The 24,962-nt window shown below is 39.2% G+C and overlaps 1 protein-coding gene across 2 annotated transcripts in view; it reads left to right on the plus strand.

The window, feature by feature from the left end:
• The first annotated feature begins 11,544 nt into the window (after positions 1 to 11,544).
• LOC131240075 (pentatricopeptide repeat-containing protein At2g13600-like) overlaps positions 11,545 to 24,962 on the plus strand; it is a 42,528-nt gene continuing 29,110 nt past the window's right edge. For both annotated transcript variants that reach the window (XM_058238108.1, XM_058238109.1), the window contains exon 1: positions 11,545 to 14,330. In XM_058238108.1, coding sequence (XP_058094091.1) covers positions 11,772 to 14,174 — 2,403 coding nt within the window. In that variant the 5' untranslated portion in view covers positions 11,545 to 11,771 and the 3' untranslated portion in view covers positions 14,175 to 14,330. The remainder of the gene's footprint in view (positions 14,331 to 24,962) is intronic.

The following is a 24,962-nucleotide window of genomic DNA, read 5'->3' on the forward strand; positions in this document are numbered from 1 at the left end:
TACTCATTTATGTTAACGGGTGGAGCGATCAATTGGATGTCAAAGCTTCAATCTATGGTTGTTCATTCCACAACCGAAGCTGAGTATATGGCGGTGATGGAGGCGTTTAAAGGTGTTTGATTAATAAGAATGGTAAATCAATTTAGGTTTCAACAGGAGGTTGTGCCAATTAATTTGGTAAAGAACTCTATTTGTCACTCACATACTAAACAGATTGATGTTTGTCATCATTTTATCCGATAAGTGCTTGAGGGAGGCAGTGTGACTCCAGAGAAGATCCATACAAGCATGAGCCCGACCGACATGCTTACGAAGGTGGTTCCTATAGATAAGTTCAAGTTTTGTGTGACTTCTCTAGGCTTGGTGAAGGCTTAAATGAAGACGGATTGTGTACAAGAAGCGACGGTGAAGCAATGGTGGAAGGCGATTAGAGATGGTGATCATATGGTGGAGCAATGTGTTAACTATCAAATATTGTATATTTCCCCTATTTATATCTTGGTTTTATGAGCATGATAATGCTTAATTGGTATATATTATGCATATTTGTGTTGTACGGGGAATATGAGAGCTTAGAATGAAATGAAAGTTAAAGGCATGGATTTGATGCTCAAGAATCACCAAGGCAAGGGATGGATCTTAGAAGACTAATATGGAAGATCTTGAGATCCTTGGACGATCTTAAGAAACCAAGTAGAGAAGGACGGAAGTCACAAGTACAAAGTGCAGAAAAATAGAAACTATTGAACTCATTGTCGATGACGTTGAATACCCTTCAATCCCATCAAAGTAAGTGTTCGATGCCATCGAAGCTTTTTTTATTGCATTGATATTTATAGAAATTTCAAGTTTAGTTGTTCGACTAATTAGCACGATTCTTCGATCCATTGAAGACCAGTTCAATTCATTAAAGACCAATTCGATTGCATCAAAACATGTTCAATGGCATCGAGAATTTTGAGGATTTATGGAGCAACTCGCTGGATAGTTATATACATTTTTTGAGTCATCAAAGGCCCTTCGATGCAATCGAATGTGTCTTTGATGCCATCGAAGCATATTCGATGGCATTGACAACTTACGTAGTGCGAAAGGGCACGACTTCCGAATTCCATTCAAATTGGGAATCCGCATTCGATGACATCGAAGGCTATTCGATGTCGTTAAAGGCGTTATGCAGAGTACGTAAATTTGACGTGGTTTCCAAAGATGGCCAAACAAAGCTTATATATTTGGATTTTTCAAGGAGTTCAAAATATGAATTAGGGTTTAAGGAGCAGAGCAAAAGGGTGGAGCAGCCTCCCAAGAGTTTTTAATTTATTTTTAATGTTTTGTTTAAGGGTTTTAGTCTTAATCATGTCTATAGTTAAGTAAACCTCTTAGCTAGGGCTAAGGGGTGAAACTTGTAGTTTATTGGGATTTTTAGTTTGATTAAAGGAATATTTTCAATTTTTTATTGTTTATTGTGACTCAAATTACAATAGATGTTGTGATAGCTTTGAATATCTTCTTATCTGTTTTGATATTGTTGAGATTGGTAAAATTCATGATTCACCATCATCTCCTAGGCATGGTAGATGGTTGGATTCCCTTCCAATTATCACAATAATGTTCTTAATGTGGGAACTAATTAAATGAGAAGTTCAGATTGTGTTTCAATTGTTTTTATCTTCCAACTAGATAGCATGGGACTCCAATTCCAGTTGTATTTGTTGAATCAAGTAATGTAGCATCTTAATAGCTACAAGTGGATCCTTGATGCTCTAGTTCCTCCTTCAATTGAAAATTCTTTCACAATTATTCTCAACTCTTCCAAATTTTTGTTTTAGTTTCAATTCTAATTCTAGTTCTTCTTAATTTCATAATATATACAATTATAGTCCCTGTGGATTCGACCTCGGTTTCACCGAGTTATTACTACATCATGACCCTACACTTGGGGTTGTGAACAAGTTTTTGGCTCCATTACCGGGGACTTCAGCTACATTTTTCTGAGATTAATTAATATTAGAATTAGGTTAAGATTAGGGTTAACTTTTGTTATGTTTTTAGGTTAGGATTTTCTGAATTTAATTTTAGAAACTAACTTTGCTTTCTATTTTCTAGAACCCTAACATAGCAACTCCAATCCAATAACTTCTCTCTAACTCTCTCTTAAGTTTTTTCTTTATTTTCTCTTATTTTGTAGTTTTCTTTTTCTTAGGTTTTAATTATTTAGAATTTGAGGGCTTTGAGTGTTTCATGTCTAAGTGGGTTCGTGACAACACTCGACATTTCTTAAGTGAAGGAGGATTAGTCAAAGGGTTGTCTATCCATCAAGGGATTAGACACCACTTGATATCTTCTGAGTTAATTGAAGTAATAGCTATAAATCAACCTCAACATCCAATTGAGGAAGTTCAAGATGAGAATGAGGTGCATCATGCACCCCCGCCTCGTACTCTATGAGATTATTTACAACCGGCAGGGGTACATACACCTTCCTGCATGATATTCCCATTGAATACAGGAACTGTGGATGTTAAACCAGGAATAATTCAACTCCTTCCTAAGTTTCATGAACTAGAATATGAAAGTCCATACTTACACATGAAAGAGTTCGATGAGATAATAGCCACATTGCACTTTCCAAATGTGTCTGAGGGCATAGTAAGACTAAAGTTGTTCCCTTTATCCTTGAAAGAAAAGGCTAAGTCATGGCTGCATTCCTTAAGACCACAGTCCATTGGCACATAAGCTGAGATGACAAGGGAGTTCCATAAAAAGTTCTTTTTGTATCATAAAATGAATACCTCGAGGAAAGTAATAATGAATTTCGCGTAAAAAGAGGGTGAGACCTTCTTCCAATGTTAGGAGTGATGTTAGGATCTCATTAATTCATATCCAAAGCATAGTTACGAAACGTGGCGGGTAATAAGCTTTTCTATGATGGATTGCCCATGCACCAATTTATGGAGATAATGTGTAATGGGGAATTCATGAACAAGAAAGTCGATGATGCATGGGATTATTTTAATAAACTTGCAAAAAATACGCAATCATGGGATACCTCCCCAAGACCCACCACTTCTAAGCCTGCTCAACTAAAGGAGAAAGGAGGAATCTATATTTTGAAAGAAGAAGATGACCTAAATGCAAGAGTGGCCAATCTCGCAAGGAAAGTCGAGGCTATGAAAATTAAGATGAGGAATCCTATTAAACCGATAAGCTTATGGAAGTTGTTTGAGGTATTTGTGCTTACAACATACATACAATTGAAAATTGTCATACTATTCTTATTTTTCAAGAGATATTGAATGAGCAATCAAATGCCGTGAACAATTACCAAAGACCTTTCAGTGGACCCACCTTAAATACATATAATTTCAACAAGAGGAACCATCCAAACTTCATTTGGAGGAACAGACAAATAACCAATCCTAAGAGGTCCTTACTCAACTTCTTAATTAAAGGAAACCTCGAGAGAATCCGGTTCTTAAACATATTTAAAACAAAGAGCTCTTCGATCAAGGCACATTACAAGCATTCCAAGACCTTACTAAGGCTATGCAAAGGATAGAGTCACATTTATCAATTGGAGAGAAATGAACTTTTCTAGCTCAACCTCTACCCAATCCAAAATCGCAATGTGAGATAAGTGACTAGAGCTCTTCACCTAACATAGAGCAAGCTAAATCTATCCCCACTCTTATAAGCCGAAAGACAATTGATAAAGCTATTCTGGTGAGGGCTGAAAAGCTTAAGGACTCAGTATAAGTTGAGAGTGATAGACCTAGTATTACTCCACAAGAGGAAAAACCAGAATCTCAAAATAAGCTGATTACGTCATTCTCTCAACGATTGATTGCACCAAAACCTCTAACTAACTCTAAGGATATTCTAGAGGTGCTTAAGCAAGTGAAGGTCAATATCCCTCTACTGAATGTCGTTAAACAAATCCCTTCATATGCCAAATTTCTAAAAGATTTATGTACAACCAAAAGACAACAAAATATTCAAAAGAAAAATATTTTTGACAGAAAAAATGAGTGTCATCCTTAAGAAAGATGTGCCACAAAAATACAAAGATCTCGGTACCCCAACCATCGCTTGTGTAATTAGGAACCACCGGATTGAGCACGCACTTCTTGACTTGGGGACAAGTGCTAATTTGATCCCTTTTTCGATTTATGAATAATTGGGTCTACGTGAATTAAAATCCACCTGTACTACATTACAACTTGTCGATCGATCGGTTCGTGTATCGAGAAGGATGGTTGAGGATGTGTTGGTCCAAGTTGATAAATTATACTATCCAGTAGATTTTATTGTTCTAGATACTCAACTTATCGTGGATATGAGCATTTAGATTCCCATCATTATTAGTCATTATAACGCCCCGAATTTTAGGGGCCAAGTACGAACTCGGCTCCCGAATTTCCCAGCGTCACGTGTGCCCTAATGGGCCTCAAATGCATATGAATATTAGGTATTCTATGGGCAATGGGGAATTAAACCGAGCATAACTTAGCATTTAAACCAATTAGAAAGTACAAAAGTTACTAATAAAATAAAATATCCAACATCATCCAAAATGTCATCTACCAGGGACCCAGTCCCATCCTCACATCACTCTCCAAAAAGATTAGGGTCCTGACCCAATCCCGCAGTCATCTACCGAACTAGTAAGGTCCTCTAAAAATCTGGAAGTACTCCTGCTCCTCTTCGTCGTCCACACCAACATCTTCCAGTGCGTCTCGCTCCAGTGTTCCTGCATATATGCCAGATTCTAGTTGGTGTTTTACAACATCATCTCAGAGTGGGAGTGGGTAGCTAACTCAGTGGCACCATTAGTGATAAGTTACATAAATTATCATGCATAGGAGTAAATTTAGTGAACAACATATGTCATAGAATCCTACGCACTCTTGGTTAATGCAATGTATGATTTAATGATATGATGCATGCCCCTCAATACCAATACTCCCTCAAGTGACAACATCTAACGATCGCAATGACCAACACTCCCTCAGTGCGACCTCGACTGCTGAATCACCATAGTAAATAATGCAATATCATGTAAATTTTAGCCAAGTTGATTACTTAGGTTCATTCATCCAGCATGTTGGGGAAACCGGAATACCCTTGTTAGAAACATTGCCCTAATCCGATCGCGTGGCTCGAAGGTCGTGGTCGTATGACTCTCGCAATCCTTAGCCCTTGTGGGTTCGTCAATCCTATAGTTTTTAAGCTCAAATGAAAGCAGTTGGGACTTCAAGTCCTACTCACGGTCATTACAAGGAGATCGTCACCCCAGTGTAGGCCGACAGTATGGATACACTGTCCCATACCACCGTTCCCAGCTCATGAGTCATGGTGCTCACTGGTCACTACAGGGAGGCTCATCACCCTAGCATAGGTCGACAGCACGGACATAGTGTCCTATACCACCATCCCCGGCTCATGAGTCTTGTAGGCCCTAAATTATAATTAACAGTGGGCGCAAGGGTCTCAGGCTACCTTGGGTTTATACAGGCATGTACAACCATAGTTAACATATAAGGATGGCCAATTTATGAGGTAATATGCCCTCACAAGCTGAACCATAGACTGAACGGCTTGAGAACGGCCTCTCGTGTAGTCCAACTATGACCGACAATTTATGATTTAACTAGTCGGGCCAGAGTAACCCATGGGCTGATCTAATGAAGATTGCCATGAGTATTCTGGTTGATCAGCCAATCCATAAGGGGACATGTTCACAGACAGATAACATATATTCAACAAAGTCAAGAAGAATTTCGCAAATGACAAGCATAATTCAACATTCTAGGCATATGGATAGCAATATACTAATCTACACCAAACCATGAGGACCATGTTCAACATATTCCAACAGTTTAACAAGATGGATAGCCATACACCCATTCACAACAAATAAATTTCACATGTGCTGGCATGAATCATATAATTCAGCGATGTAGCGGGAATCAATTGCAATTAATTCAACAAATTGACAATGATTCACTCCTTCTATGCCTAGCATATTTTACATGCAAAAAGGTTCAACAACAGTTCAACAACTTTTGGGGAAAATAAATACTTACACCCTAATCAAACATGCAAGCCAGCATTCCACACATTTGGGGGTGTTCGGGGCTTAAAGCCCTTCCCACATTTTTGGGAAATCCTAAGTCTATAGTCCAAATCAAACAGTCCAAAAATCCAGTAACATGCAAGGACAATACACTATACACATTCATTACAATCTACGCTAGGCAAGATAATTGGCCCTAAAGGTAATAGTTTGCACCTATTGTTGACCGGAAGCCTTTGCAATCATCCTCACGTCGCTAGGTCTGCAAACTCGATGTGTCAGGGCCCTGCATTACGTGAAGTTGTGATAAGGTGCATACATGTGGTTAAAGGCTATAGAGGGATGGATTGGAGTTTGAATCTTACCTTGGACCGGATAGGGTTTGTTCCTACGGTGATCGGGTCGGAATTGCCGTCAATAGAGGGGCGTAGGTGCGGGAAATTTTAGTCCCCAAGCACCACAAGCACCACACGCCACTCTCTCTCTCCCTCTCTCCCTCTCTTAGCTGCTGGATTTTGTGGGAGTGAGAGAGGTTTAAGTATTAAATACCCTGAAATTAAATCATTTGGCCCTATGCTTCATTAATTGCCTCCAACGGCCTTGTGGGGCTCATATCTGGCTATTGGGGCTGCCCTGATGGCCCCCTGGCCCATCTAATTCGAGGAACAAGTGCCTCATGGTCGAATAAAGGGCTAGGTAAAGTTTGATCGCAAATAGATGCGGGGTTTTGTCGCAATGGCCCAATTTGCGATAAATAGTCACCGATCCTTGATTAAGGATTATATTTTGTGGGTGAATGCGGGAAATATCTCCAGCCTTCGATGTAAATTTAGAAGAGATCTGATGGCTGAAATGTCCAGATTCTCTGACTCAAGTAACAAGGCCAATTGATTTAAAATTCCAGCGATTTATTTTCAAGTGGGGCGACTCACGGTTTACAAGTGTCGACTGGATGGCACGATTTGATCTTTTCTGGGCACCGTCTGAGCCTGACGTCTGCGATGGACCACAAGCCCAGTGAGGTCCCTAGCTTCCCCAAGTTTCAGAATTTTCTGTCATACCTTGGGAGGTGCATGGCTCGTACAGGCATCCACCAAGTACTATTGGACTGACCGGCTTTACGGCCTGAGCTCGGCCTAAATGTAATTGGATTGCATCACATTAGTGGCTTAATTCGGATTAATTTACCGGTAATACATCCGCACATGTGATCAATTCATATGGTCCTCCGCCAATTCGCACGTGGGCGCCTCAAGACACTATTCCGATTTGGACCAGTTGTTATAGTCGCCCATTCCTTGCTATATCAAATGCCATTAGTAATTGTAGGAATGGAGTTATGAATTTATCTTTCGAAAATATGACATTGGAGCTCAACATTTTTTTCAATATAAGCAAACAGTCATATGATGTTGACAATATCCACGACATTATCATGATCGATTCTTTCGTAGAAGATAGAGCACTTTTAACTCTATACTCTAACCCTCTAAAGATGTGCTTAGCCCATTCCCCTGATTTAGATAATGACATTATTAGGGAGATGGATACCTTAATTAATGCTGCACCGGTACTTGAAATTAACTAATGAAGGCCATAATTTGAAACTTTGCCCCAAATCAATATCCCTCTACTGTCTAACCTCAAAGGACTGAAGCTTGACCTATAAAACCTTTACCCGTTGATCTTAAATGTTTATTTAGGTCAATATGAGACATACCCAGTGGTGATTTCTTTCCACCTTGAGAAAGAACAAGAGAACGTGGTTATTTCTACTCTCATCGAGCATAAAGGAGCTTTTGGATGGTCGATTGCGAACCTCAAGGGAATTGACCTTTTGATTTGTACTCGCCGCATTCATCTCGAGGATAATGCGAAGACCTCTCGATAACCACAACATCGGCTAAATCCAAATTTGAAGGAAGTAGTTAAAGGAGAGATCCTTAAGTTGTTAGATGTGGGTATCATTTACCCTATATCTGACAGTCAATGCGTGAGTCCAACTCAAGTGGTTTATAAGAATTCCGGAATCACCATCTAGCCAATGTTGACAATGAACTCATGCCAACTAGAGTCACTACTGGTTGGAGAATGTGCATTGAATAGAGAAAATTGAATACCGTCACAAGGAAGGACTACTTTCCTTTGCCTTTCATTAATCGATTTTGAAAAGGCTAGCTGGTTATTCTTACTACTGCTTCCTTAATAGGTAGTCAGGCTATAATCAAATAAAGATAGCCCTTGAAGATCAAGAGAAGACAACGTTCACATGCCCTTATGGCACCTTTATTTACCGAAGGATGCCATTCAGACTGTGTAATGCCACTGCTACCTTTCAGCGATGCATGTTGAGCATATTTTCTGACATGGTGGGGCAATATTTAAATGTCTTCATGGACGACTTCTTTGTCTTTGGCCCATCCTTCAACGAGTGTCTAAAAAATCTTAAAAATATGCTAAAGCAATGTAAGGAAAAGAGTTTGGTTTTGAATTGGAAGAAGTGCTATTTTATGGTTCCTAAGGGAATAATATTTGGACATATAATTTTGTCCAAGGAAATTGAGGTGGACAAGGCTAAAATTGACCTTATCTCTAACCTACCTCCACCCAAGAGTATATGTGACGTGCGATCCTTCTTAAGACATGCTGGATTCTATAGACGATTCATAAAGGATTTTAATCATATCTCTCATTCTTTATGTAATCTACTTCAAAAAGATGCACCATACGAGTGGATTGAGCAATGCCATGAAGCTTTCACTAAGCTCAAGGCTAAATTGACTACCGCATCTATCATACAACCACTCGATTGGAGCATCCCTTTTAAGATTATGTGTGACGCGTTTGACTATGCTATTGGGGAGATGTTAGGCCAAAGAAAAGAAAAAAAAAAGCCCTATGTGATCCACTACGCGAGTAGAACTTTAAATTCTGACCAAGTGAACTACTCTACTACGGAGAAGGATCTCTTAGTTGTAGTGTTCGTTTTGGACAAATTTAGGTTCTACTTAATTGTATCCAATATCATTATTTACATAGACCATGCAACGTTGAAGTACTTTCTTTCTTAGAAGGATGCCAAACCTCATATGATAAGATGGATCCTTTTATTCCAGGAATTTGACATAGAAATACGAGACAAAAAAGCAGTAGAGAACATAGTGTTTGATCATCTCTTTAGACTGGATCTTCCCGATTCCCTTGAGCCGACATCGATAAATGATATGTTCCTTAACAAACAATTGTTTAAACTCTCCCAATTACCTTGGTTTGCTAACATTGTGAATTATCTTGTTATAGGTTTTATGTTGACATAGTGGACTGTGTAAGATAGAAAAAAATTCTTTACCGAGATATATAAGTTTTTCTAGGATGATCCTTATCTATTTGAATATTGCTCAGACCAAATTCTAAGGAGATATGTGTCAGACAATGAATATCAGAGTGTTATCTCCTTTTGTCACTCTAAGGCTTGTGATGGTCACTTTTTTGCTAAAAAGATCATAACTAAAATTTTACAGTGCAGCTTTTACTGGCCTATTATGTTTAGAGATACTCATGAGTTTTGTAAAGCTTGTGAACGTTGTAAAAAACTAAGAGGATTGTCTCGTCGAACATGATGTCATCGAACCTCATTCTAATTATTGAAGCATTTGATTGCTAAGCGTTAATTTTATAGGGCCATTTTCCTAATTATTTAAAAATATTTATATTTTGTTAGTAGTAGACTATGCCACTAAGTGGGTTGAAGCGATCCCATGTCGGAACAATGATCATCAAACGATCATTAGATTCTTAAAATAAAATATCCTTTCATGGTTTGGAATGCCTCGGGCCATTATTAGTGATGGAGGTTCACACTTTTGTAATAGGCTATTCGAGAACATAACGAAGAAATATAACATATCTCACAAAGTGAGCTCTCCATGCCACCCGTAGACAAGTGAGTAAGCCGAAATTTCCAACAGGAAAATTAAACAAATTCTGGAAAAAATGGTTAACTTTGACCGTAAAGATTGGTTAATCTACTTGACAGATGCTTTATGGGCTTACCGTACAGCTTTTAAGACCCATATTGGAATGTTTTCCTTTAGACTTGTTTATGGAAAAACTTGCCACTTGCCTATGGAGTTGGAATATAAAGTCTATTGGATTATCCAAAATCTGAATTTTAACTTGGACAACGCTGTCTCGCAATAGATTATCATATTCGTATGGTGAAAAAAGTAAATTTATCAACCTAAATAATTCTAAATATAAGAGATTAAAACATCATCTATATCAATACTAACAAATTTAAGTAGAAAACTTAAAAGAGAAGTCCTCACCCTGATCACACAAACTAAATGTGTCACACACTAGATAATATGTGACTGCAGTCAAATTGATTCAAATCTAATATTGGGTTAGTGCATGCTGAAAGTATGTTATAGCTGACAAACGACTCAGATCTTGTACACGTGTAGCTGCACATAAGGGCATGTTTGATTTTCAGTGGCTGTGTAAATACCTGTGAAATGCATAATTATTACCATTTCACCCGTTTGAAAATCATATGAAAATCCACCGTACTTTTTACCTTGGAAACCGGTTCAAAAGAATTGTTTTAAATTTATGAACCCGAAGGTAATGTATATGATAAATCCATTCTGTCCACTCATTTTAACGCAATATTTTAAGGCATGAGCAGAAAAACGAGGCAGATTGAACACTCTAATGGCCCACATCAAAAGAAATAGTGGGCCTGAAAGGTTTTTAATGGTAAGTGTTTGATTCCCTTTTTCTAGTGGCATGATCCACTTGAGCTTTCGATACGCCTCATTTTTTAGCTCATGCTATAAATTCATCAGGCATAATAGATTAACGGTGTGGATAAGCGATACACATCATGGTGGGACCCACAAATATGTTGTGGCCTCTTGAATTTTTGTGTCATGTTGTCAAATAAAACATCGTAAAAAGTGAGGTAAATAAGGGGGAAATAATTATATATTTCCCTGTATTTACCTCACTTGTCATAATATATTTGTGGGTCCCACCGTGATGTGTATCACTTATCCACACCATTAATCTATTATGCCTGATGAATTTATGGCATGAACCAAAAAATGAGGCATATTGAAAACTCAAGTTGACCACGCCACTAGAAAAAGGGAATTAAACGCTTACAATTAAAAACCTTTTAGGCTCATTGTTTCTTTTGGTGTTGGCCATTTGAGTGTTCAATTTGCCTCATTTTTTCTACTCATCCCTTAAAACATTATGTTAAAATGACAGGACGAAATGAATTTATCATGTCCATCATCTTTAGGTCCGTGAATTTAAAATATCTCTTTTGAACGGGTTTCAAGGGAAAAAGTACGGTGGATTTTCTCGCACGACGGGTGAAATGATAATAATTATGCATTCCAGTGGTATTTCCACGGCCAGTGAAAATAAAACACGCCCTGAATGTTCAAGAAAAAAAAAGAAGAAAAACAACGTTGATACTCCGGCGGAGTGGGATGGATGATACGCAGGGATTTAGAAATTATTTAGATATGGTACACGTGGCATAAAAGTAGTCAAACTAGACCGTCCACATTACCGTGACCGTTCTAGACGTGTCATAAACCAAAACTCAAGCATGCTGATTATCTGAATATCGGACTGGACGGTTGAAAATGTAAAGCATCCAACGGTCCCATACGTGTTCATGTTCCTGCACACTTCCATTCATTTGAATTTTAAAATGGAGAGCTGCTGTACTTCTCTACTAAATCCTCCCAAATCCCCTACCTCCCTTCTTCACCTCCCAACCTTCTCCAATTTCAACTTTCAATGCAGAAAACCCTCCAATCATCTCTCTTTTCCGAAGCCAAAACCCACTTCAAAAACCACAAAATCCAATGCTTCCGATCCTCGCCCAGAAATCCCCGATTGCAGAATCCGATCGAAAGATGACGAGCTCAAATGGGGATTTGATAAAACTAAAAACCATTTCGATATTGTTTCTAATTCATCGACCGCAAAAGAGAGGTATGCCCAACTCCTGCGACAGTTCGTTGAATATAAGAAGCTCGATGAAGCTGGAGATTTGTACTTTGTGATGAAAGACAATGGATTAGAACCCGGGATTGTTCTTGAAACGGTATTGATCGATCTTTTCATGAAATCTGGCCAGGTATCTGATGCGTTCTATGTGTTTGAGAGAATGCCCGAGAGAAATGTTGTTACTTGGACTTCAATTATTTCTGGTTGCGTTCAGAATGGTCGTTGGGGAATTGGGTTTTCTCTGTTTGTAGAAATGCTCGAATCCGGTGTTCTTCCCAATGATTTTACCTTTAATGTCGTGCTTCAGGCTTGTGCTGACCCGGCCGTGGATGATGTTGGGAAACAAGTGCACTCTCTTGTTGTTAGAGTTGGACTCAATGGTGATTGCAGGATTGAGAATTGTTTGATCGACTTCTATTCGAAATGTGGGTTGGTTGATGAGGCTCAGAAGGTTTTTGTTAGAATGCAGGATCCTGATTTAGTTTCTTTCACCTCCATGATTGCTGGTTTCTGCAAGAATGACTTATTTAAATCAGCAGCTAGACTGTTTGATCAGATGCGGAGGTTGGGGTTAGAGCCAAATGAACACACAGTCACTACCATCTTGGCTGCTTGTGACCATCAACTTGGCGAGCAGATCCATGCTTATATGATTAAAACCTTGCTCCATCAGAGTCTCTACTCTGCCAGTGCTTTGATAGAGTTCTACTCAAAGAACAATTCGGTTGAAAGAGCGGAATTGATTTTTGAAAAATTAGAGGCTAGAAATGTTGTCACATGGAGCACAATGATCTCCTGTTGTCTTAGAAATGGGTTAGTGAACAAAGCCATGAAGTTGTTCTGTAAAATGGCTTATTTGGGGATTGAACCAAATGAGTTCACTCTGGCAACTGCTATTGGGGCTTGTGGGTTATGCTCTGGATCCATTAGTCTAGGACAGCAACTCCATTGCTCAATAATTAAGCTGAACTTGGCATCGGATGATCGCATTTTCAATGCTTTGCTCACCATGTATGCTAGAAACGGCAACATTGAAGAACTTACAAAGGTGTTTGAGAGAATCCAAGATCCCGATATTGTTTCGTGGTGTGCAGCTATATCTGGTTATTCCCAAAATGGGTTCAGCGAGAAATCTGTGAGTCTGCTTTGCCTAATGCATAGGACGGGAGCTAAACCCAATGAGTACGGATTCTCTAGTGCTCTAAGTTCTTGTGCTAGTCTTGCTTTATTACATCAGGGAAGACAGTTCCATGGTTTTGCATTGAAGCTAGGGTGTGATTTTGATGTTTGTGTGGGGAATGCATTAATTAACATGTATGCTAAGTGTGGGAATATTGATGATGCAAGGTTCGCATTTGATGGCATCCATAGCCATGATGTCATGTCATGGAACACGTTGATTCATGGATATGCACATCATGGGCATGGGAGGAAGGCGCTTCAAGTTTTTGATGAGATGTTGGAGTTGGGGTGCATCTTTCCTGACCATGCTACATTTGTTGGGGTCTTGAGTGCCTGTAGTCATGTGGGTTTTGTAGAGGAAGCATTTAGGTACTTCAAGATCATGGACAGCCACTATGGTATTGCACCATCCATGTCGCACTATGCATGTTTGATTGACGTGATGGGTCGAGCTGGAAGGCTCGATGAGGCAGCTCAGATCATCTGTCAGATGCCATTTGAACCAGACTCTTTGATATGGAAGACTCTGTTAGCTTCTTGTAGAGTGCATAAGAATTTAGAGCTAGGAAAGCTTGCAGCAGAGAGGGCCATTGAATTGTCACCACAGGATGCTGCAAACTACGTCCTTCTTTCGAATTTGCATGCTACGTGTGAAGAATGGGAGGATGCAGAGAGGACGAGAAAAATGATGGAGGAGAAAGGGGTGAAGAAAGATGCTGGTTGGAGTTGGATTGAAATTAGGAGTGAAGTCCATTCCTTCATTGCAAGGGATCAATCTCATCCAAGAACACAAGCTATCTATAAGAAGTTGGACGAACTTGTAATAGAAATGAAAGAGGAAGGCTATTGCCCTGACCTAAGCTTTGCGTTGCAAGACTCGTGACACCAGTAGATGTTATGGAGGGAGAAACACGAGCAGCTAAAGCCACCATGCTTAAGCCATGCTTAAGCCATGTAGATATACAACAGAAGAACGGAAAACAGAAGCTAAGTTATTGTCAGCTGTTACTTCTTTGAAAGCTTCCTCGGAAAGCTGAAGGTTATTCTTGTATCTTTGATATTCTTAATTATCTGTGCATATATAAGCAATTGATTTGACTGTTTAATTGGTTTATCCTGTAAAATTGAGGTTTCTACTCAATAACAATACAATCTTCATCTTTTTTGTCCATTAGCTTATAAACTTATTATTCAATTTGATGGCCCTAAGAGGGCAAGGGGAAGGCCCAAGAAGATGTGGGTGGAGGTGGTAAGAAAGGACTTGATGACCTATGGTCTAACTGAAGTTTTGGCCCTTGATAGAGTGGAATGGCGGAACAAGATTCATGTAACTGATCCCAATTAGTTGGGAAAAGGCTTAGATGATGATGATTATCATTAATTTCGGATTTTTTTTTTCAGTATCTTTTATATCATTATGCACATACATGAAGGACAAGCTAATCAAATATATGCAGTGAAACTGAGGTGCCAAGGTTAAAGTTGCTCCCAGTTTTGATGTTTTGTGTCAACAGGCATGTTGAGAAAATCCCACATTTACTAGCACAAGGCAATCAGGCTAAGGTCTAAGCCCTTGTATATTATATAAAATAATTACAGGAGAAACAAATCTACCCTTAAGAATTTGAAAGAGGACAAACATGCATGTGATACAAAGCATTCTTATGATACAAGAGGGATTTATATAGTAAATCTGTCCTGTGCCAAATATCCTGTCCTTTTGGGCGAGGAATGTTAACCACTTGGATGATGAGGGGGATGCCAATAAACATATTGCTTTGCCCAATACAGATGATTGAAGAAACCCACTAATCCAAGGGTAACAAGCAACCAATAGAAACGATCGCAGTATTTCTAGTTTGGGCCATTACCTCTAACCACCCCATTCCTCCATCTGTGTTGGGTAGCTTTGTTCACTATAACTACAAGAAAAGATCTCATCAAAGAAGACAACCTGAGTACACATTAGAAGATGGCAGTCCGCGTTGACTTCATCCCTCTTGGCGCTTTTCCTTTGAAGGACTTTAGAAACCCAACAAACAAAAATGCACATTGATGGCCACAACAACAAACTGTAGTAGTAACCACGTCAGGGACATGGGCATGCCAGTTCCTGAGTCAGTTAGCTCATTCTCCTCTGTGACCCTTGTCCTTTTCCTCTCTATAACAGCAGCCACGCAAATCGTGGGTAGAGTTGATATGAAACCCACACTGACATATTGCAAGTTGGTGATCTTACTCTTGTTACCACCATCTTCTGTGCAAACAGAATGAACAATACATTGTAAGTGACGTGGATCACCATTTGACAGATCATAGGGATTATTAGGAGAGTTACAAGGGAGACATTGATGATCCCTACCTTGGTGTTTATGGTACTACCCTGTTGGATGGTGAATGTTGGAGTTGGGATATGGGTAGGTAGCCCAGCACTGCACTGATGATAATGGGAAGCATTTGGAGGGCAATCTTCCTTTCTTCCATGTGGGTTACATTACAAAGAGACCATTTGCCAGTTTCCTCATATGAAATTGAAGCTTTATCTAGACATTTGATAACAGTTACCATTGTAACGTTATAGATGAATATTTATTAAATTTGGATGAATTTCAGTCTTTTATCAATGAGGGGCCCTTGTATTCTGATTACAGAAGTAGAGATAATCTACACATCATTTTCGGAAATTATTTTGGATCATGTGAGGAACAAAAAGCAGCAGAAGATGATTACATCTGCTCTCAACCTTCGGGCTACCCCATGATATATTTTTCCTCTTTGGAGACTCTATTGCATGTGAGGCTCTTCCGATCTACATGCAATAATACATGTGAGATTTGAGCTTTTGATCTGGTGTGTGCATTGTTCTGAGAATCAACCAATATTATCAATAGCATCGCTGATATTATCTGGCGATACTGATAACACGTACAGTTTCAGAAATTTCAGGTATCAGTGATGTATTGCTGATATATCTCGAAGTATCGACACTGTATCGATGTCGTTAATGTATCGTTATAGTTTTGAGTATATTAATTCTAGGTATCGATTGTATTGGTGATAATATTATCGTCGACACAAGTCGATAACCTCCCCTGCGACAACGAACGTGCGGTTTTTTGGCAGAAAATCCAGAAAAAAAGGAAAATAAAAAAACTTCCCATTGCCTTTCCAAATCTAACCTTGGTGGTGGATTTCGGCACCTCACCGTCATTCCCCATGGATCAAATCTCCCATTTAGGGGAGAAATTGCGGATCAAATCCTCGGTGGGCTTGAATCAAGGAGATATGAAATATTGCAACCACATGCTTTTAGGCCCCCTTAAATGAAAACTTATCATATATGCATCTTTTTTGCAATTGTTTGATTCTTAAATGTGCAAACGTGTGTATTTTAACGACTCACGAAGTGTCATTGAGAAATTCTACCACTTTCTCCATGTTTCCCCAATTTTTCCTGAGCTAGCAATACATATTTAGGCCCCCATTAAAGAGGAACTTATTGTGTATGCATCTTATTTGCAATTATTTGATTCCTAAATATGAAAATGTGTATTTTAGCATCTCCTAAGGTTTCATTGAAGAATTCCCATTTTTGCCATGTTTCTGTAATGTTTCCTTCAGTTAGCGATACATTTCAGGGTATCAGTGATATCAATAGATGTTTTGGTATCCCTAACCAGCGATACATGTAACGATACTGATACTACAAACACTGGGCATGAATGCTAATTAAATCTTCTGGCTAAACAGCAGACAATTGGATAAGCAATGCTTTTCTAGCCATGTGTTATCTTGCATACTGTGGCCTAGTTGAGGAGTGAAATGGATTATTTTTAGGGCTGAAGGTCTAGAAAGTGTGGCCTAACTTATGGATATCTTGTATTTTGCATGCATGTGCCATATTGGCACCTGTGCTTGTATACATGGGCTGGGCTCCACTTGTGTTGTTAGCAAACCTCTCTCTTAGATGGAGAATTCGGCTGTTCTCTGAGATTTCTCATGGGTGCCGGCTGCATTTTCAATTATATCTGATGCTGGTTGCTCAGAAATTTCAGTGAAGCTCATTATAGGACTTGAAATACTATGCAAGTATGATTTGAGCTTTCGATTTGGTGTGTGCATTGTTCCAAGTATCAACTGATATTATTGATAACATTGCCGATATTATTGGTTATACTGATAACACGCACAGTTTCAGAAATTCCACGTGTCAACAATGTATCACTAAGTATCAACACTGTATAGATGCCGTCAATGCATCGCAATAGTTTCAAGTATATAATATCGATTGTATTGCTGATATTATCATTGACACAAGTCGATAACCTCCCTTGCGACAGTGAACGTGCGTGTTTTGGCAGAAAATCTAGAAACAAATTCAAAAATAAGAAAGGAAAATCAAAAGAACTTCCCATGCCCTTTCTAGATCTAACTTCGGGGGTGGATTTCGGTAGATTTCGGCACCTCACCTTCATTCCCTGTGGATCAAATCTCCCATTTAGGGGAGAAATTGCAGATCGAATCCTCGGTGGGCTCGACTCGAATCAAGAAGATATGAAATATTGCAAGCACAAGCTTTTAGGCCCCCTTAAATGAAAACTTATCATATATGCATCTTTTTTTAAAAAAAAATAAAAAATGCAAACATGTGTATTTTTGATGGGGACATCACGTGCACACGCGCACGCCCACTGCCCCCTACACACGTACGCAAGGAAAAGGAGGGCCCCACCGTCGATTTGGCTCGATGACGACGTCCAGGGAGGGCCTACTAGTTAGAAGACAGAGTTTTGGTTCAAGAGAGTGGGCCCGATGGTCAAGTAAAGCCCATTAAGGAATCTCATGATCGTGGCCCACTAGTCAGATTAAGTTCATATTTTAGGTTTTGCTTATTTTTGTATTTAGAACTTCATGAACGCTTTAGATTTCTTTGATTAGATTTTATTTTGGTTTATTTCATCGCCAAGTAATAGGTTGCACACATGGCGCGAGTTTTGGGGTATACAGTTTTCCCTATAAATAGGCACCCCTTGTAGTTCTTTTGGGATTCATTGAAGTTTAATAAAAATTCTGCGTTTTTCTACTCCTTTAAGTTCTTGAGTTATAGAAATCTAATTGGGTGCGAAGCCCTCCCTTCATCGAAGGGCTAACTACTATGGTGCGAAGCCACATCTATCCTGATTCGCCTCCATCCTCTACCATCTCTATTTCTCATCTCCTACCACCATCCGCGCTTCAAATTTGTCCTTTATTGTAACAGTTTTTCTCTTCACAACAGAATTCCAAATTCTAGCCGTACAAGAGGACTAAAACTTTGGCGGAGCACCACACATAGACCGCGCATCTAATCGACACGAAACTTGAGAGTTTTGAAGCCCTCCCCTGGCCGACCAGAGCCAAGGAGGCGCTTTCCACGTTCGACGCCCCCTCGCAAGTGCGGCTAGACCCCTGCGCACGTGCAACAGGCTTGGCCCGCTATTCGCGCGGGGACTATCTCAAGATTCAGATTTCTGCTTATTTTACTCCTCTCATACCTATTCTCCTTAACCCTAACCTTAGATTGCATTACTTTAAATTTATTTGCCCATTTTCTTACCCTAGGGTTCTCTGAATTAGAATTGGTGAATCCCTTAGATTAAGGACTGATCGCTGTGCATATGTGGATGATTTTTACTTCCCTTTGAGTATCGTTTGGTCCATAATTTTACTGATCCAGCCCTAACCTGGGTAGGCCTAGAACTGCGTAGATTCCCCTTGCTTGAATGTTTGAGCTTTTGTGTGGGATGTAGAATTATTATGTGATTGTTCTGAATTAGTATGATCTAAGCCTGAAATCTTGCATGTCATATTTAAATTTCATGTCCTGCATCAATTTTAGTCTCTCACAAAGTATCATTGAGAAATTCTACCACTTTCTCTATGTTTCCTCAAATTTTCCTGGCCAGCGATACATGTCTAAGCCCCCATTAAAGAGAAACTTATCATATATGCATTTTATTTGCAAATATTTGATTCCTAAATATGGAAATATGTGTATTTTAGCATCTCTTGAAGTTTCGTTGAAGAATTCTACCATTTTCCCCATGTTTCCCTAATGTTTCCTTCAGTCAGCGATACGTTTCTAGGTATCGATGATATCAATACATGTTTCGGTATCCCTAGCTAGCGAGACATGTAATGATACCGATACTACAAACTGTCATGCCCCAAATCCGGGGACGGACAGCTTCCATGATGCCTCGAATCCGGTACTCAACTTCTATACACCAAGTCCCGAGTTCGGCACACCACAAGGAAGATTTTCGACTAAATTTTTTTTATATATAATAATACCTGAGCATGAAGATCCATGATCAAAATACCAAGCAATACTCTCCATTATAAATCTTGATGGTTATAAGTACAATGCTTTACAAAAGGTATATAACGTCAACATTGCCAAATCGAAAAATAGATGCAATGCATCGAGAAAGCTAAGTCTTCCAAGCTACTCCAGCCCTAAAAAAATGGAAAATAGGAAGCTTAGGCAAAAAGCCTAGTGAATACACACGTGTGTGCAGTGTGTCCTACATGCAAGCAAGATAAATATGCTACAAAGAAATCATATATGTAAAAGGCGTGTAGCACGTAAGGTATGATGTCAATGCTAATACAATGCATATGCATTATAGTAATACTCCGAGTCAATGCTACCAGTATCACCAAGTCATGTTTTCATTTCTCCTTCACCACAGCCATAACTGTATTACACGCATCCGTAATCACATCATTATCATCATATTGTCATACCATATCATAATTGTATATCTTGAGAAGCACTATGGTCGACAGCCATGCACCAGACACTAGTAATCGACCTCGCATACCTGCTATGTGGTGGACTTCATTTGCGCTTCTCCTCGCCGGCGAGTCAGACCGATCCCTGTTTGCACCTCAGCCCTTAAGCAGGTTGGACCCACCTCTTCTCAACCCGACCTCGTCAGTGGGAGTCAAATCCATGACCCATGTATCCACTCGGCCCGACGGTGAGGCAACCCTAGCTAGCATAGGGGTTTAGGGACTTTCAACCCAAGGGGCACATCATCCCCTACTATTTTCACACTGCCGGTGTCCCGTTCATTTTCAGGGATAACCCAAGTCATCATAATATATGTACATTTCATTGTCAAGATCCAACTCATGTTATACGGCATGACTGTGGTATTTCGATCATCATGTATGTCATGATTATACATGAATTCAAGCAACCATGATAAGGCATACGTTCAAGTGTATGTGGTATGTTTATAATGTCATGAGTTTAGAGTCTGCTTAACCTTTAAGGCAAAAATGACGTATAATCATCATATGCCACTATCAACTATATCAATCCATGATCATGTGACTAAACTGAAGACGACATGTCTTACACATGAACAAATGTATTGAAGTACACTTGCACATACCATCATTCCATAGTACATGAGTATGATCAATATCAACATGGTTAAGTAGATGAATTTAGTATGCTAGGGAGTGGAACAACATTAATTAAGTAGAGTGGAACAACATTAATTAAGTATTAAATCACATGCTTCTATTAACCACAATTACTAACATCACTAATATCATCCATAACTATCATAATCACGAGCATTAATTGTAATAAGAGTTACACTATATATTTTGTAAGATAGATATTCCATTAGTGCCTTTGGCCTGATATGATTTTCTTCTATTGAGACCACATGGTTATACCCTAACTGTGCCTTATGGTTAATGAGTGGTGGTGACACAAAGTACATGCATCAAGTGGTTATGAGATGAAAGGCTTAGACATAACATATAGTAAATAAGCCACAAGATGAATAGTGCTGGCGAAACTCATATAATGTAGTGAACTTCATCTTCACATGGGTTGTTAGTAGATTGGATTTACAAATAATTTTGTAGTAGTTCTGCAATAGTTTGGAAAGCACATATAAACTTCATAAGATATAGTGAGCCCTAAGTTGAATGACTTGGTATATAATATACACATAAGAGTTAGTTACGGTTGGATAATACGGGTTTGTCTTATACAGTGTAGTGGGTCTTACTTCCAAATGGTATTACAAGCAGATGGGTCCACACATAAACATTATGGTGGGTCCCAACAAGTAGATAGTATAGGTATCTCACATAAATTAAGATAGTACAAGGAAGAACAGTTCAGATGCACAAGACACACGTCAACGGGCTCCATCATCAAACTGTTTGGCTGGCAAAACAATTGAACAGTGTGGATAAAATACATACATTGAGTGGGTTCATAAGTGTTTGAAAGTTATACATTCAATTAACACTATTTCATGTCGTCTGACTTATTTAAGAATTGGATCTAGGTCATTTTGGAATCATATTCTAGATTTAGCTAGCCTAATGAATAAATGATGAAATATGCAATACTCACATCAAGGTAGGGTCCATAATCAATCTGGCACATGCCCTAAGTTCACATACAAAATAGGTTACACCATCAGCATAGTCCACGAGCCTGAGCAATCACACAATTCTCATATGCCCATATGGTCTTATGGCCACTCCATTATCAGAAGTCCGTATGGTTGAGTGGCCACAGAAATGTCACTCTACTTGTCATAATAAGAGACTTAAGGTGAGATGGTTACTTATTATTATTATTATTATTATTATTATTATTATTATTATTATTTTAATTATACCATAGCTCGCATAATGGGGCAACCACTTTACTAAACTTTCACATAGTCAGGCGGCCAGTACTACAATTTCACATAGCTTAACAGTCACCTAAGCACCACATGATCATATGGTTGGGCCACACATTCCCCACATACCCACATGATTTACGGCTATCTACGTCACGTATGATCACAAGATTTATAAGCCATATATTCAACACCATTTCGCCAAATCTACCTGCCATTTATCCTGTCAATGATCTTATGGTAAGGGCCACAACAATCATAAATCCACTTAGACAAGTAGTCATACAATTGCCCCAATTTCATACAGTTAGGTGGGTTATAAAAATCACGCACTCACATGGTGTGGTGGTCCACACAACTTCCACCAATTCACCCGACTAGTTGGGCCACCCAAGATCCCAAATTCCTATAGTGTAGTGATCCACATGATTCCTACCAACTGACGGTCTAAATGAGGAATAACTATTACAATGGGTACCATGAAAACAACTTAGATTGCAGTAAATATATATGCAGCCCCACACTCTAAAATGATCTAATCAAAATAGATGAATGGCTGGTAAAATATGTATATTAGGTGGTCCATGATCGGTTAAAAAGAATAGATGGATAGATTTCTCACAAACATTACTACAGCTCTAGGAAATATTTAACGGTGGACAAGTGATCAATATTGCTCCCGTGGCATGAGATTTGGATTTGACTAGTCTATGGAACCATACCCTAAAATGATAAGGATAAACCGATGAATGACATGGATCTATATCATACTACAAGGTGGAGTCCATGGTCAAGGAAGCATCCCAGCATATTGGGGCACACTAGAGCCAAAGAATTTCCAATGGTTATTACTACTGTTTGTACTTGTAGCGTGGTCCACCTAAAATTGAGTTCTACTTCATCTTGTGTCCATGAGTAGGAGGTGGGCCCACTTCCCAAGTGACTAGAAAATATAAGCAGTGTGAGTATATAATACATGCACCTAGGTGGGCTTCACATGCATCACATTATGTCCAGGAAAGTTTTTCATTGGTAAGCATGCAATTCCCTTTCCTTATTATTATTATTATTATTATTATTATTATTATTATTATTATATTTTGTATAATTGTGGGTCCCATTGACATGGTGAGGTTCACCCCATGAACAATTTGTATAACAAACAACATCATAGCTAATACCACCCATTAGGCGAATGACATAGATATAAGATACATACGTCGGGTGGGGCTCATAACACATGGATGGTCTAAATGATGGACGACTTGGATATAAAATACATGTAACGAGTTGGCTCCACAGTCTAATGGCTGACCCAACTTTAGTGGCAGTTACACATCATGGTAGAACTCAAAGGATTTAATAGTAGGGATTTTTATTCCCACTGTTTCTTATAGTGTGGTCCACCTAAGGTGTGGATCTGCCTTATTCTTTTTCTCATGACTTAAAATGGTCTGAAGGAGTGGACAAATGGCCCAGATATACCTTTCATCACCAAGGAGGGCCCCGAAAAAATCTAAGTATTTTGAGTACAATTGCCACCATCCAAGTGGCTGGCTTGCATGAACTTCTAATCGACCTGATTTTTGGGACCATATAATAAATGGGGCTAGTAAGATGGATGAATGGTGTGGATTTAGTACATACATTATGGTGTGGCCATGATCAGCCCCACAAAACTTTACCCCAAAGGTGGGCCTGCACTCTCTGGACGTCCAGGGAGAACGTCACTTCCTCCACGCCCTTTCTTTTTATTTTATTTTTTTATTTTATATTTCACATCAAGGTAGGTCACTTGAGAGATCCAGTCCATCCATTGTGTGTGTTCCACTTGGTGGAGGGGTCAGTCCAAGTTTCAAATGCATCAAAATTTCAGGTGGGCCCCAGCAAGTACTTTTATATGTTTTAGCATGTCTTCACATTATATTTGATGGTGTGGGCCACCTGAGTTCTGTGTACGGCTGATTTTTGGGGGATCCCACCATTTAAAGGGGACCCATCAAATACATGGTGCTGATGTTCGACATACATCATGGTGGGACCAGTGGTGGGACCCACCGTCCCTGCCCATTCCAAGCCGCAGCAGTTGCGGCGTCCTTGGACGCTGGGCTGACACCCCTTGCATATATATATATATATATATATATATATATATAAATTTTTTTTGTTTTATTGTGGTTTTTCATAAGTGGGGCGCACATCAAGATAATCAAGTCCGTCTGTTGGTTCGTGACACATCCAACAAGTCCAATATGCAACATGTTTTGACACATAAAAACTTCACAGTGGGCCCTAACATTTAACACTATTAAAATGGTATATTTGATGGTGTGGCCTACCAGAGATCTGGATCAGCTTCATTTTTCGGCTCAATGCCTAAAATGAGCTGGAAAATAGGATGGACGGCGTGGATCAAACATATATAATTGGGGGGGGGGGGGGGGGGAGGAGCAACAGGGACGCTGCTTGTTGCAGTGTCCTATGGACGTTGGCAGCACAACGTCCACTTCTCCTCCTTTTATTTATTTTATTTTATTTATGTATTTTTATGGTGTGGTGTGCACATGTGTGCATGGGTGTGAGTGTGTGTTTGACCAACACAATGGGAGACACTTTGAATGATTTGGATGGCCTACAAAATTCTAGTGGGGCCCACAATTAATGGGTCCCACATAAAGTCTATAAAAAAATATTTTTATTAATACTTTTTATATGTATTATCCACACCATTAAATACATCATATCATCACCATTATTGATCATCATTATCACCATTAAACACATCATACTCTCCTATGTATTCACACCATTGATCACATCATTATCATCAAATCGTCACCACTAATAATCATACAAATAATCAAAAAGAAAACAAACCAAGAGTGGAGTGGGTGTACTCACCTTGATGAATTAGATGGATGGAAGGGATAAAATTGATGGTTGAGATGGATGGAAAGGATGGG

Source organism: Magnolia sinica, chromosome 3 (assembly GCF_029962835.1).
Source record: "Magnolia sinica isolate HGM2019 chromosome 3, MsV1, whole genome shotgun sequence".
NCBI lineage: Eukaryota > Viridiplantae > Streptophyta > Magnoliopsida > Magnoliales > Magnoliaceae > Magnolia > Magnolia sinica.